General features: G+C 39.9%; 1 protein-coding gene across 4 annotated transcripts in view; it reads left to right on the forward strand.

The window, feature by feature from the left end:
• The window catches only part of col2a1b (collagen, type II, alpha 1b), a 109,645-nt gene that overhangs the window by 52,664 nt on the left and 40,171 nt on the right, over window positions 1-16,810 (forward strand). For 3 of the 4 annotated variants that reach the window (XM_077572191.1, XM_077572194.1, XM_077572192.1), the window contains exon 9: window positions 14,880-15,089. In XM_077572191.1, the coding sequence (XP_077428317.1) occupies window positions 14,880-15,089 (210 nt within the window). Of the gene's footprint in view, window positions 1-10,421; window positions 10,786-14,879; window positions 15,090-16,810 lie in introns of those variants that run through there. The other variant, XM_077572195.1, reaches the window with a different exon arrangement.

Below are 16,810 nucleotides of genomic sequence, written 5' to 3' on the forward strand. Positions count from 1 at the left end.
TTCTGATGTACATCACTGACTAAATGCATGTGACAACACACACCTGTGAGCTGAAACACAACGCACGACTGCGCACACAATGCACGCTTCGCACACTCAGGGTCGCGACGCCAGCATTCCTGAGAGGCTTAGGTTGTGGCTGAAAAGAATGAGCAACCACACTGGGGGGATCTCCTCACCAGATAAAGCAGCATGTGGATGGCTTTGAGCTCCATTAGGCCATTCAAAGTAACCACAGTGATGAGAGGGCAGAACGTATCACTTTCCCAAATAGGCTGTTATGGAGTTCTTGTCACAGTGAATTATTTTCTTGAGTCTCGTGTTGTATTCCAAAGTTCTGAAGACATCCTACGACATAAAGGTGCAGTAAGTCCCGCTCTTGAAAAAAACGGAAATAGTTGCCACCCCCCTACAAATGTTTAGAATTGACGGTTTCAAATGGCAGGTCAGAATGCCGTGTTTATTGGGGGTGCATAGAACTTTAAAAAGCATAACATAAATATACCACACACTATGATCTCAAAACAGTTTAATATCATTTCAAATCTAGCATGCATTACCCTAAAAAATAAATGGCTGCCAACTAGAGTTAAACAATTAATCAAATTCACATTCACAATGTAGTAGAATGCAATAAAAAAAAAAATCCACATCTGCTTCATTTTGATCAGTCGGTAGATATATATATATATATATATATATATATATATATATGGTAGGCTTTATGTGCATATTTTGTTTATTTATTTGGGTGTCAGTTCAGTGTTTAAGAAGTGCAGTCCAAATGTTTACATATTATTGTTTCGAGAAAAATGAAAAGTTAAAGTGATGAAGTCACAAGATTGTTTGCATTATTGTTGTAACCTGATTTGTGATTTACAACATTTATATTTAAGCCACACTTATTTAGTTGAATTTTTGTTGGTTTTATTTTAGTGTAATTAATGCGTAATGTCATATTTTTGTTTTTATTGTTAAACAGATTTTTTTTGGTGCTTGTTTGTTAAAAAATACATGGGAAGAGAAATTTTTTGAAAAAAAATTGCATATTAAATCACAATTGCAATATTGAGGAAAACAATTGCAATTAGACTATCTTTCAAAATAGTTCGGCCCTTCTGCCAACTCAGTTGCCTCTTTATTTCAACTTTAATCCAGAGACCGACCATCAGAGATCATGGGGCGGCATTGGAGCATTATTTTGGTTAGCATATCATATTCAAAAGTCAGTGTCCCAAACTCATTTTGGCCCTTTCTTCATGAAATATGTGTCCTCTCACATTCCAAAAACATGTATGTTAACTTCATGGAAGACTCTAAATGATCCATGAGTATAAATGTTTTTTTGCAGTGTTATTGACTAACTCACTCCCATCAAACGTCCGCTGGGTCAACTAGTCATGAGTATAACCAAAAGTTATTTGAGTTCAGCTCACCCATGTCCCTGAAATGAACAGGATGAGTCATTTGTGTGTGTGTTTTTAACGTGGATCACCTCCAATGTTACCAACACCAAAGCGAGACGGGCTCAACTTCCCATTTGACACTTTGTCTCACCAGTGTTTAGTTTTCAAAACCTTGTACTCAAACGTGACACCTCTGAACAATTTGTGTGCATGCAAAGCAAAGCAATTCAAAAGTCAGTCAAGCCGGCCGCTTTCTAGGACTGCACATCCATCAGCGGGCGTAGACACGGTGATGTCATCCCTCCTGTGTAGAAACACGTAGTTTGCACGCTGCTCCACTCAACTCTTCCAAAAGGGCACGGGGCCGAGGATGAAGCTCGGAATCTCGTTTGGGTGCGAGGAATGCTCTATTTGGGGAGGTCTGGTGTCTTGTATGTGTGAGGGTGTCCGCCTGCATGACTAAGCATATGTTGCCTGTTTGTGTGTGTGTGTAATGGAGTGAGTGAGTGAGAGCAGGGCGCAACGGTGACAGTGCAGGATTGTATTGATTCAGCTGGGAAAGGAGCAAGTAAGTTATCATCAGGCCAGAAGATGATTTCTGAGCACAAATGTCAAATATTGTCAGCATCATTTTTAAGCAATCCATGCAATTGATACTCATCTCTGTGGTGGGTCAAATTTAGTAGACAGTATTTATTTTATTTTCACAAGGACATTAATTGACTTAGAAGTGTGTCCTCAAGCTTGACATATGACATACATTTTTCCCCCCATCAATTTTGATGAAGTGTGTTTCATCCAATAATTTACTCTAATTTGAACTTTGACTTATGACAGGTAGTATAATGCAAATCTGTCTTGTGCACTTTTGCTTTAAAGGGAAAGCCCCCCCCCCAAAAAAAAATATAAAAAAATAAAATGACCTATGCAGCCCTACAAGTCTAAATGCGGTATTCTGGTTAATATTGCATTAGTACAGGGGTGGGCACACTCGGTCCTCGAGGGCCGGAGTCCTGCAGGTTTTGGATGTTTCACTTCTCCAACAGCAGCAAGTTAAGCAGCAAAATCTAGCAGTTTTTGTCAATATCAAAAGGCGGCCATTTTGCCACTTGCTAAGAAAATGACATCACAGTTGTTCAGGTCAGAGTTAACATCTAATCACAGGCTGAGCTTCAGAAAACAGGTGAGCTGTGATTGGCCGTTGCCTGAGCACTGAGATGTCATCTTCGGTCAACAGCAAGTGGCAAAATGGCCGCCCCCTGAGATGGATAAAAACTGGATTTCTCATTTGAAAACATTTCACAGGTTTCTTAATAACATGTTTGTGATATGCTTTCATCAAAATACCCCAATTATAGGACATTGTCAACACCCTATTTCAGGTGTGGTGCCTGACCTGTTTGCTTCTGGACCAATTGCAAGTCAGGCTTCCATTTCCATGAAAATCAACGCAGAGCTTTGGCATTATGACTAGAGAGATTTCTAACTGATAGAAGCAGATCACCATCTCACACCATCTCTCCAAGACCCAACTTTTGTATCCGAGCAATTAAAAAAAGTCAATTTTTCCTATTTTGTCCTCTTTAAATCTATGTACAAATTATCTCTCCCCCTCCCCGTTTTCCTTTGTTTTCTTCGAAGAGACTGATTCCAGAAGTTAAGAGTCCAAAGTCACTAAATGCTGTCTGTTTTTCATCAGCATTCAAGGTAGCCTAATTTTTTTCGCCAGCTCAATGTCACTTAAAGCACTGAATTCGATTCAACGCTGTTTATTTTCCGCAATATTTGAGAAGGAGACTTTTTTTTTTTTTACTTTTATCTCTCTCCCTTCTCCATATCTGTTCCCATTTGTCCCTCATTTTCAGTGATTTTTGTGGCCCAAAAATAATAACTACCATGCAACAAAGCAAAGTCAAGACAGTCCTAATAATTATTGCACAACTAGTGTCATTTGAAACTTTAAATGTGTACAGATTTCGACTCTCGGCTTCTGTCTGCTGCTCTGAATGCGTCTGCTTTGTCTATCAGCATGTCCATCGGCCGTCCCACCTCTGCAGCAGGTCCTGTTTTTGAATGTGCAAAGGTATTTGTTTCAGTCAGGCTGCCTGGCTTCCTGCTTTCAATAGCAATACATCACCCCTGAACAGTCTACTTTCAAAACACCATGATCTCAAACCAAGTGAAATTCTGTCATTAATGGGAAGTTGTGACTTGAATAAATGGTCATGTATAAGAATAATAATACATCAACATTCATAGCATAAATAGAAAAAAATGCATGAAACCGGATCATTTCAGACCTCTTTCAAATGTGGAAAGAAAGTCTGAAAGTGTATCTGCAAATGCAAATTCAGTGTAAACGCACACATCAGATGTACCGCATCAACTGCAGCTTTGACCTTATCGAAATCGCAAATCCTTATGAGTTGGACCGAGCCACAGACTGCGTGAATGTGACATGAAACAAAATCATTGCCAGATAGGAAGCGACCTGAAGCTCACGCTCTTGTCAGACTTTAGGTTAGACTCGAGTTTAGCCTAGCCTAGCTAATTAACCTCGCTTCTTTTAGTTATTTTCTGGTTGCTCCACGCTCCACGTTGCCTCTCACAGGACAGTCTTGGTACTACCATTCATTGTCGCTCACAGCTTTAATTTTGTCTGGAGGTCTTTGAACGTCCACGTCTGCATTACTTCATGTCTCACACGTCATACAAAGGCAGTATTGGAGTGCGAAATCTAATGTGACGCTGTTGAGTTATGTGTCAGCACTCATGAAATTTCCAGTTTTTCACCACCATTTTTTTTTTCCTGAACATCACTTTTCTGGCACATTCTCAAATTGAAGCCTCACAATCACAAAATTGGTCCATTGAGTGAGTTTATTTATTCATTCATCTTTACAAAATGTCTCAATAATATACAAAAATAACTGCAATAAATAGTTTTGAACTAATTCCAGTGCATTACTTCCATCCATCCATGATCCATAAACTACTGCGCAATTCCAGCGCATTACTTTGTGTTGAAAAAAAAAAATACTACAAAAAAAAAAAATTTGCAAAAGCAGATAACTATAACGTCAAATTCTGTTCACTAGAAAACCCGCGAAAATTTATAGATTACAAAATTGGATATAATTAGCAATGAGTCTCCGAGGAGATATTTTGACCCACTCTTCCTTGCAGAATTGATTTAATACAGCAACACTGTATTGTTTTCAAGCATGAATGGCCTTTTGAAGATTATGCCAACGTATTTCAATCACATTCAAGTCTGGACTTCAACTAGGTAAATACTTTTTCATGGCACAGTACAGTATGTACCAACATGGCCAAATACATTGACAAAAGCATAACTTCAACAAAATCATTCTAATTATTATTATTATAATTATAGAAGTCTATAACTAAAAGTAACGTGCAAAAAAAAAAAAGGGTCCCTTTTCTACTAACAGCATGTTGCTTTTTTGGACAAATCCCTACCAAACTCTCTCTCTCATGGATGTTCTCTCTGAAAGATAATCTTAGCAGAACCTGGACTGACACTTTGGCGTCGTCTGCTGCTCGCCAGAATAGTGTGAGCTTTGTTCGAGACGGCCGCTGACTTCTGCAAACACGCCCGGGCTGCCCTGTTGACTCTGCATGCTGCGAGCCAGACAGAGGCGTGTGTCTTGAATCTGCTGCAGGTACACAAAGATGGCCTCTCTGACACATCGCCGCATACGCACGTGTCTGCACTCAAGCTAGTATCGAGGCTCTTGTAGAAGCTCGTGTTGGAAACATTTCCATCCGCGGCAGCTGGATCTTCACATCCTGTGCATAAATCGGAAAAACACGCAAAAAACGCAAACGCTGCTTACGAATACAATTAACCTATGTATGGTTAGAAAGCCCGACTCCCATGGCGGTCCACCACGTCAATAAAGTAGCATTTGTTTTTGGGCGATTTTCTGGTTTATTTAGCCAGTCTGGAGGCACGTTAATGTGCCGGTTCCCAGCCACTCTTTCTGTATGCTCCATCAATAAACATGGCAGTTCATAAGACAAGGGCCATGTTATTCGCGAGCGGATGTGACTTTAGGGTTATTTGAGGTGTAAAAATGTCCTAGATTCTCTTGGGATGGGAGACTAAAAATGGGATCAAATTGATGGGCTAGTCTTAATAGGTTCACCACTAATGATAGAGGCACGAGAGCCTGGTGACAACTAACTCTGCTAGTGATGCCCAGTTGGAAATCAATTGTCAATCATCATTCTGATTAAACTGTTTTCATGTGCGTCGATCAGATTATTAATCGATATAAACCACCCCTCTCGTTCTGAATAAAATCTTGATCGGGTCAGTATAAGATAAGATAAGATCCACTGATTGTCACACCCATCTAAGTGGGGTGAAATTTGTTTTCCGCATTTGACCCATCCCCTGAGGGAGCGGTGAGCAGCAGCAGCGCCACGCTCGGGAATCATGTGGTGATCTAACCTCCCAATTCCAACCCTTATGCTGAGTGTCAAGCAGAGTGGCAATCGGTCCCATTTTTTATAGTCTTGGTATGACCCGGCCGGGAATTGAACCCACGACCTCCCAATCTCAGGGCGGACACTCTAACCACTCGCCCACTGAGCTGGCATATATATTAATATGAATATTAATAGAATTAATAGAATATTCCGAATGGGGTGTGTACATGAAGTATTTCTATTCCAATCACGCTTTTAATCTGAATAAATGTAAACGTAGCCACTTTGTTGTGGTAGCTATTCTTCTCATCTTATTCACTCCCAACCATTTTCACTCCCCGGCTGTTTTACTGAATTGTATTCTATTGCTATAAAAACATGGAACCCATCAAAAGATAGATTAGAGTCTCTTCTTTTTATCTGTTTCCGTTTTGCAGCAATTAGCATTAGATTATAGCTAGGTTTCATCAATATTCACAAATATATTTTAAACACTGGGAAAAGAGCTTTTTTTTCCAACATGGCCCTGGTTGATCTCTTTTAACTCTGCTGCCACCTGCTGGTTTTTTTTTGTAATAACTACCATTGCTTTAAGCGCCCTCTTCAGGTCAGAGGCTGCATAAAAGCCTTCTGTATGCTCTAGCATAAAAAAACTAAAATAAAAAATATATAATCACGTTTTTGGGACTCTGGTGATATTTAAAATGGAACGTTTTATGCATTTTTGGGAGCAAATTTAGTTAATATTTTAATGGTTTAAAAAAAAATCTAATTACAAAAGGAACTAAATACTAGAAAATACCCGCTAATGTTATTATTACACTGTTCGCCAAATGAGTATGACAAGAATATCAGGGTTGTACTTCCTTAAAGTGAGGCTTGTGGTGTAAATTTCCACTTAAATTACCAAATGTTGTTTTTTTCCCTGGTTTGACTGACAGTAACAAAACTACAAAAGAAGTCCAAGTGATTGCCTTAAGGTAGCAGTCATTATCCCCATTTGGCCCCACAGATAAAAGCACTACAAATAAGCAATGTTATTGCTACTATAGGCAGCCTTGCAGGGATCAGGCAGTGATGTCATCACTTTTTGTTATCCGAACCAAAATGTCACATGGCCTCAGTTAGAACGTTAACCCTGCTTTGTGCGCCGTCAGCGAATCCCACCCACCCGCTGCTTCACTTTAACCCTCCTCCGATCATTCCCTCTCGCCATCGATCCTCTCCCGCATTCCATCCTTCCCACCCACCTTACCTCTCTCTCTCTCTCTTTTCTCTTTTTTTTTAAATTCCTGCAACTGCACCAAGCCCCTTTGCTCTTCATTTCTCTCCTGATTATCTTTCCAGACCTCATTTCCAAACAGCTTCAGACGGAGACGCTTCCCATCAGTTTTGCCTCCTTAAAAGTGACCCGATGACTTCCTAATTTCATTGCGAAATAAATTGTCCGTGTGCTTGACTTGTTTCACTGAAACAACTAGCTATGAATTGCAGTAAATGCGTTTTGGACGTTATAGTGTGGAGCTTGTAAAAATAGATGGAATAGTTTGATTTTGTTATTTTCATTTTATCTCCATCCATCCAGCCATTTACTTCCGGGGTCTGAGCCTCTCTCAGCTAAACGAGCTTCTCACCTGATCTCCCAGAGGGAGCTCGGATGCCCTCATTTCAGCCACTTGTATCTGGGATCTCCTATTCTAGTCTTCCCTCACTTGTGAACAAGACCCCAAGATACTTGAACTCTAGGGGCAGGATCTCGTCCATGACCCGGAGAGAACTTTTTTTAACACTATTCCGGTTTGGAAAGTTGCTCAAAACATTGCCTATAGTTTAATGAAAATTTTAAGATTGCCACTGTATCACACAGTTTGGGGAACAAACCAATCAGAGGCTCACCAGTGTCCCACAATGGATTGTTTTCATTTTTATCTGACCGTCTCCCTACCTCTGTCCTTCTCCTCTTTTTTTTTTTTCTGCATTACTTAAGTGGCTTTGTCATCTGCCTCATGTTGCCAAGGAAACAGCACGAGTTAAACCGGTGAGGCCGTTTTTTAGTTTTTTTTTTCCCTGGAGAGCTCAGTATTGTTCATTCGGTAATTTTACCAATTTGACATGTCATCATCATTGCTCTCTTTTTTTTTGGGTGAGGCCGTTTTTTAATTGTAGCCTATGAAAAAACAACAAATGGCTACACGGGAATGTGATTTGACCAGGAAATAGAATGCCAGTAACAGTGATGATCCGAGGTGTTGTTGACTTTTTCTTTAGTTCTGAGCAGAATTAACAAGAAGTTAAAAGTCAAAATAACGTCATCCAGTAAGGTTTTCCTGGTAATCCACATGTTGTATGTGGTAGATGCCCCGCCAGTTTCAACACATCAATGAACCTAAAACGCATCCATGGGTTTTGAAGATGCGAAATCCACACCAAAAGGCCCCAAACCTTCAACCAGATTGTAGAGTAGACCACCTCCAAAGCTGGTATTAGGTCTGCAGTCTGTCGATGCGTAATTGGTAGTCTCGTGATCGTGTGACTTTGATGGCTAAGCTTGCAGGCTTTACGGGACCGCAAAAATGAAACACTTATAAGTTGCTGTTACGTAGTCAAACAGAAAGCAGCATTGTGCCCTAGTGGTTAGTACGCCTGCCTCGCAGTTCAGGTTTGAATCTCGGCTCAGGCCTTACTGTATGGAGTTTGCATCTCCGGCTCGACCCCCCCCGCCCCCCAAATTAATATGTAAACATGGCAGCTTGGAATATAGAATGAAATAATTTATTTCTCAAGCGATGATGTCATTGAATGAAATTGTTTTTGGCATTCGTCGCCATCCAAGTGTTGGAGCTTGTGAGGCTCGCAGGTGTTTATGACGTCCCCATAATCATGTAGGAACTCAATTAATGGCCCTCACACGTTGTTTTTTTTTGGCCCTCACACGGCCAAGCGGGTAGAGAATAGATTCAGTGCTGCACCAGCTGCTGTCCTGGCTAATAAAGGTGTTCAAATGTCAAAGGTCATAGGTCACAACCTGCTTCGGGGTGAGGACCTTACAAAAGACAGCCAAAACGATCTCCACTGTGATTTATATTTAGAAACAAGTTGAGGGTAATAACATTTGCTCCGGAAAATAAACATCAATTGTTTGTTTTTTTGTTTAATATTTACAACATTATAAATTATGTTGAAGTCATGCTTAGTACTTTTTCCCAAAGGTCTAGAAAATGGATGGGGAGTTGTGAATAATAATAGCATGTTTAAAAAGATATGCAACATATGCAGTTTTTAATAATGTGTCTCGCTGACGCCATCAAATATCAACAACCACTTTTGATGCTATTTTTGCAATGTCACTGAAAAGAGCCCATTTTGAGGGTATGGGCGGGTTTCATGCAAATGAATTACTGCTGGCCCCGCCCCCCACAACAACGTCAATGCCGACTTTCATCACCATGATGACCGTGGCGTAGGTAACTACTTGCCGAACCACTCCGAAGTGAAAAGCGAGCCCCATAATGATGGAGTAAAAGCATCATTTGCATTTTCACTTGTAGGGGCATCACTTCATCACCAAACACAAACATCCCACATTGACAACGTAGCCAAATATTCGAGTACTGTATGTATTGCTTTAGAAGTGCTAACGCTGATAATGCTGTTAGCTAATATGTGCTAAAACTGCAGCTCTGCTTATCTAAAATGATGGATCGTCGCTGAGCCTAGCTACCATGGGCGTAGAAAAATGGCGCAGTGCAGTATTGTGTAAATTAGCCCATTTTCATTTTCAGAAACAGGTAGCTCACAAAAAAAAAGTGCTTGTTTGTACATTTTTAAACTTATTGGGTCGGCAGAAATTCCAAATATTTGTATGCAAGATATTAAATAGTAACATTTCTATCGCTTGAATCCAAATACTATTCCAATTGGTGTGGTTAGTGTGTGTAACTCTGAGGCGTGTTTTGTAATGACAAGAGCTGTTTGGCACAACTCGGCCCAAGCGGAATTTGCATGAATTATTGCGGTCCGGCGCAAACCGCCCAAAAACATGCGCGCTTTTGAACAAACCTGTCGAGGCAAACGCAGTCGGTATTTTCACGTCAGCCTCGGGCTGCCATCAGATTGCTTTTTATGTCATATTACACTGTGATATATGAGGTTGCTATGATTTGCTGTAATGTGCGAAGCAATTTTTTTTGTGAATTTTGAGGGGAAATTCTTTCATGCTGCTCCATTTTATTTGGTGATTTGTATGTTTTTCCCCACATGACACCTGTTGGGAGTGCATTGAGGTCACAACAAAGCAGAGGGGGGGGAAAAAAATGTATGAGTAGCTTTCTATGAACCCTACAGGAAGGAAAGGGGGAGGGCAGCAAAGTTGGGAAGAAAGTTATTTTTTGCAAAGGGGGCTTCAGTGGCAGCACGTGGGGAAGGGAGTGGTCTCGAACCGATGGAGGGAGGTGTGTGTGTGTGTGGGGTGGGGGGTGGGGGGGGCGACCTGGTAGACAGAATGGGAGGGAAAGTGTGCTCAGATTTCAGCCTGACTGGGGGTAAGGGGCCGGGCTGATTCTTGGGAATATACGAAGATTCATTGAAGGCAACGGGGACATAAAACTACCGCTTGTGGCCCTCAAAGCGGTCGGTGCTGAGCTTGTTACTGCAGGTCCGAGTCCTGCCTGCCGGTTTTCCCCCCCTTTCCTCCTCCCCTCGTCGCCGCTCGGCAAGGGTGACTGTTGAATGGTGCGGCTTTGAAATCACTGGAGGACACACGCATTTGAGAGACTCCATCCGCGCGAGAACTTTTTCCCTCCAGGGCCACTGCGTGTCTAATATTTAGACATGGTCGGCTTCCTGGATTCAAGGACTCTACTGCTACTTGCAGCCGCACAAGTGTGCCTATTAGCCCTTGTCAGATGTCAGGACGGCAACCGTAAGTGACCTTTATTCTTCTTCTTATGAGGCAAAGTTGTGTTTTTTGCGCATTGTGCCTTTAACGCTGGAGTTGGAAGCTGTGGAGCGCAGGTGTGTGTGTGTGTGACTAATAAGTTGTGTGGACCTTCTGGATAATAAGTGGGATGGTTGCCAGTGTCCACTGCTTTACTTGGTGGCATAAAACCAGATTTTATAAAATGATAACTTGCACAAAAGCTGGAGCCAACTGTGAAAGTTAGCTGTGACTGCCCCTGGGTGCCTTCCTTACTCTCCCTCCTCCTCCCATGCTGCTGTCTTAAGATGAACACCTGTGGGTGCTTTATGAGCACTGCCAAGCTCTTTTTTTTTTTTTTTTACCATTCATTCGCTTAATATAGAGCAGTGTTTCTTAACGTTTGTACACTCAAGAATACACCGGGGGAAAAAAAACTTTATTTAATTTGCACATGTGAATTAGTTGCACATGATAAAACGTGTTAACCCCTTATTTTATTTTGAATTGGCTTGGTCAGAACCAACAAAAAGCCAAAAAAATGGTCAAATAACGCCCTGGAGTTTGACATATTCTGGGGGGGGTTTGGGCACAGAGCGGGTAATTACATCGGTTTGCCACATTTTAGTCATTTGCAACCGGTGTACTTGATCAGATTAAATGCTTTTTATCATACATACAGGGATTTTCAAATACCACCATAGTGACCAACATTAGAAGGCCGTAGCATAGGAGGCCCAAATGATTCTGTTGTGCTTTAAATTTAAACAATTGGACATTCTATCTATCTATCTACAATATCTATCTATGTACAATATCTTTCTAACAGAGCTGTCAAAATTAATCGATTAATCGACAATTCTAGCTATCTGAGCTGTCAAAATGATCAGATTAATCGACAATTCTAGCTGAGTTGTAAAAATTATTCGATTAATCGACAATTCTAGTAGCTATCTGAGCTGTCAAAATTAGCCGATTAATCGACAATTCTAGCCACCTGAGCTGTCACAATTATCTATATATATATATATATCTATATATATATCTATATAATCTCTTCTTACTTTGGAAAAAAAAATTACGGAACTGGTAACAATAATAGTACAACATCAATGCCCCCTCTTTTTTTTCTATACATTTACGAAGTACGAAATAACCACCAATCACTGGTTAATAAACAATAATCAAGTAAAAAATAAAAAAAAAAGCTTTTTTGATACACTTAAATGCAAAATTAAAAATAATCAGATTAATCGATTGAATAATCAATAATTCAAAAAATGTTCGATAGTGACAGCACTACTATCTATCCATCCATCCATCCATCCTTCCGCATACCACTAGAGAGAGCCCCCGTATCATACTTTGAGAATCACTGATATTGAGCGTGAGGAGGAGGAGGGGTAGGTAAAAAAAGTGAAAGGTGGTCAGGCTCAAGGGCCTTTGGTGAAAAGTGATCACATTCCATTGCCGTCAGAGGGCATCCAGGCGAATCCGAGCTTGCCTCCTCATTTCAAGTTCACCACTGATTTGCATGAAAATTTAAAATGAACGTCATTCCATTAATAACTGCATCAATTGTCCCTTAAGTCCTCTAAAGTCAAATGAAGTATCTGCGAGATTTAAGAGTGAAGGATCAGCTCCAGGAATAACGTTCCATAAGCAAGTTTTCCATCTGCTTTAAGGATCGGCCATAAAATGTGACAGTCGGCCTGCGTGCAAGCAAGAGATGATTGTGGGAAAAAAATATAAGACAGAGGCTTTTTGTTATCGTCTGGAGCAAGAGAAAATTGGAGGTGTATTTACACCTTAAAATGGGCCAACGTAAAAGCCAGTCAGGTGTCAGGTTACCTTCACCAAAACCTAGGATAATGCACCCTTTTCTTTTCTCACAGTTAACTAATGTAAGAAAACTTTGGCTGGAGAATAGTAGTAAAGTCATTTGAGGAGGCTCGGGTCACTTTTTGACCCTTTTAGTTAAACAAAAAACTAACCAGACAGCATCAGATGGAAAACGGCTTCTCAAGATGCACCTGGGAACACTTTATGCTTTTCATTTTTTTTTTCTCCCCCTTCCGCCTCCTCTCTTCTGGAGAGCAAAGTTGCCAACATGAGAGAGATGTGTCCGATTTGCATCATCACAATATATTTTTCGTCAAAAGATTGTAAGCTTACACAAGTAGCATCCCCACAACTCCCGGCACACCATGCGGGCTTAGAAAAAGGCACGCTGTGTTTATGCAAGGCAATAACTTCGTCAATTGCCCGCTCTGTGCACCCTTCCAGAAAGGCCTCATTCATTCTTTAGGTCACCTCCACCTGAGCACTTTCCCAAAAGATAAACATGGCTACTGTATTTGGTTGGGGGGCTTTTCTGTATCCCCTCAAAACATCTGTGAGTGGAAAAATAAAAATCAACTGCAACGTCACAAAGGACCAACAAGCTCATTGTTGGCGAAGGTTTTTTTTGGGCCCTTTAATGTACAGTAGCAGCGTTGAGAGATATCAGATTGGCATGCGGAATTGATATCTGAATGCTAAGTCTGTCTCTCATGTCCAATAAATGTAAACCGGCCCTATATAACTTTTTTTTTTTTTTTTTTTTTTTTTGCACATGGCCTCCAGCTCTTGTGAAGTTACTTCCTGTAAGGCTCAATCCTGCAACGTTACACTGCCACCCAGTGGTCATGTCATAGGTTGACTCTAAATGGGATGAATTGGCGCTTGTTAAAAAAAAAAACAATGTGATACTTAATTTGTGGTGAGTGTGTATGTGATTCTAAGAAGTTATGTTAAGAGGGGATATTTTTCATTTGACATTTACATATTATTATATATTATATATATATATATACATACGGGTTATGTTATTTTGGAAATGGTGCTGAATATGAAGGACATTTTAACTTCTCATAGTCTTGTCATTTCCAGACTGGATAATAAGGCTTAATTTAGCTGTTTATTAGAATGGTTGCAATGGTGTCGAACTGCGCTTCATCTCATTGGGAGTTGTGTGTAATGTTTCTTTTTTTTTTCCCTGAGAGAGCTCAGTATTGTTCGTTCGGTAATTTTAATTTTTTCATGTATAATGTTTCACTTCTCTTATGGAATCAGCTTTATGTATTGGATGACGTGTTTATAATGTGTGTGTGTGTGAGGAGGAGCAGTTGGTAAGTGTCCTGCTGTTTCCAACATATGCAGTACAGGTGCATCTCAATATAATTGCAACAGGGCTTCTCAAACCGTGGTTTGAGGACACCCGGGGGGTCGGGAGTCATAGTTTGCGGGGGTCCACAAAATCATTTGCCATAGATGAAGTTTGCTTACTCGCATTTAGGGACCAGGCAATGCTACAGATGTTATAAACAGATTTCATGGTTATCTGTTATCTTCCAGGTTTTTTTCTATAGTAAAAGGCAAGAATATATTCCTGTTTTTATGAATTAATTGGAAAAAAAACTGAATCCAGTATTACAAGAATCAAGTAGTTTTTTGTGACTTGTCCTTCACTTATAAATGAAATCATGCGACTTTATTTTGGAAAAATCTTTATCTGTTGTAAGTTTATGATCATTTATTCTTATTCCTGACCATATTTCTATGTAAATACTGTATTAAAAATAATTAATTAAAATTTTGTTCACATCATTTTTTACTCGTTTTCTCACTTAAAAAAAAAAGAATTTTATTATTTATTATTTTATGGCATTTATGAGCACACATGGTTGGTTTGGTGTAATTGGCGTTGAGATTATTGAGTGGATCCTTGAGAAAATTTCTCCCAATGTCACAATATTATGGAAAATGGATTTCAGTAGTTCCATTCAAAAAGTCCAACTCAACTAGCTATACAGTAGATTCACAAAACATAGTGAAATGTTTCTTGATATTCAGTGTTTTGGTGAGTAAACCCCAAATCAAAGGAATTGGCCTTTTGAAAAGTATTGTTTAATGAATGAATGCACTTTTTGAATTGAACTACCGAAACAAACGAGCTTTTCAATAATATTCAACTTTATTGGGATGCACCTGTACCATCACGCTAACATGTTGTCACTTCATCTCATCCCCGATGCCCGTGCCCCCTCCGGCCGGCGCAGAGGAGGATGCTCTTAGCTGCTTGCAGGACGGCCAACGCTATAGCGACAAGGACGTGTGGAAGCCCGAGCCGTGTCGCATCTGCGTGTGCGACACCGGGACCGTCCTGTGCGACGAAATAGTCTGCGAGGAGCTCCGAGACTGCCCCAAGCCCGAAATCCCATTCGGAGAGTGTTGCCCCATCTGCGCCGCTGACCCTCCGCCGCCCATTGGTTGGAATTTATTTATCTCAATCCTCTCATAAATAAATTACCCACCCACTGCGGGATCATGTGGCTTACTTTGAGGCTATTTTTTTTTGTTTGGCCCTCAAAGTAAAGACATGACTTTAAAAAAAAAAAAAAAGAAGAGATCTCACTGAAATGCTTCCCTTAAGTTTTTTTTCTTCTTTTTTTCCACAAGCTCACCTTAGCCCTACCTTGCCGGAATAGTCTTTACACGGTATTAAAAAAAAACAAAAAAAAAAACATGTGGGAGCCATTAAAGGAAATACCTCAAGTCAAGGAGACGCAGCTTCACATTTTTCCTTCACATCCTTCACTTTCTTGCTGCTTTTTGTGTGTCAGATGTGAGGAGAAAACTGTGACCGCCTCTGTTTTAAGGGCTTCGTGAATGAGCTTTATATTTGAAAGAAGAAGAAAAAAAAAAAATGGTGGAAGCATGAGTGAAATCAAGTGCCTGCTTGTTGATTGAATAAGACGCTTTTATAGTTTCAGCTCATATCGCTGGTGTCGGGCGGAAGCCTCGAACCTCCATTATTTTCAGGAGACCCCAAAAATGTTACTATTTTTGAACACTTAAGAATGGTTAGTAATTTGTAAAAAAAAAAAAATTAAAAATAGCATTCACATGTGTGGATTGAGCAATGTAGATCTTGGAAAATAATGTGAAATTTGTCCAAATGTGACGGCCCGACACCAGCGATTAATGCTTGTGCAACACATAATGGCAGCAATATTACAGCTACTGTATCAGTAGTGGTAAATTGCATTATTTATTTATTTTTGGGCTTCTAGATGCGCTGGTTTCTCTTTTTGTTGGCTGGCAGTAGAACTTCTAAGGTCAATATGAGGAAATATCCTTTTTATATCACTGTCCAATGAAAAGTATACCGTTTTTTTTTAGAGTTTTAAAATGGAACTCATTTTCGATACCACTTATCCTCATTGATGTCACTTATAAGATGGAGCCGATTCCAGCTGCATTTGGGCAAGAGATGTTGTACACCCTGGACTGGTCGCCAACTAATTAGCTGTATACAGTATAGAGTACAGTACAGTATAGACAACAGCCATTCCCGTTCACACTAATGGACAATTTAGCGTTTTCAATGAAGCTAGTAAGGGTTTTAGAAAAAATCGATTCGGCAATATATCGCGATATTACAGTGCGCAATTCTCGAATTGATTCAATATGCGGCCCAAACGATTTTTAAACATAATTTTTTTTATGGGAATATTCAACAAAACGTCTTACTTAGGGTTAGGATTTACACATTAAGCATTGAAGAATGTTATATTAATGGAACATTAAGCCTTAATATTTTTATTTCAGTGCTGTTCAAACATGAAACAGACTGCAACCTGTATTTTCAGTTAAATAAATACGTTTTCATGCAACTCTTACATGTGTACATATACAAGTTTACTGATTAGTATTTTCTAAATTTGAGTAAAAAAATCGCAATAATCAATTTATAGATTCGTATCGGGATTAATCGGTATCGAATCGTGACCTATGAATCCATATATATATATATATATATATATATATATATGATTTTCATTGGACAGTGCAAATGTATTTCCCTCCCTTTGAGTGATTGTGTTTCAATGTTGTTTTCAAGCAAGAGCAACAATACGTACAATACTATTTACATACGCGTGCCCCGAAAAACGTCATCACTCTTTGACTGCCCAATATTTTGGGGTTT

This window comes from Vanacampus margaritifer, chromosome 8, assembly GCF_051991255.1.
Source record: "Vanacampus margaritifer isolate UIUO_Vmar chromosome 8, RoL_Vmar_1.0, whole genome shotgun sequence".
Taxonomy (NCBI): domain Eukaryota; kingdom Metazoa; phylum Chordata; class Actinopteri; order Syngnathiformes; family Syngnathidae; genus Vanacampus; species Vanacampus margaritifer.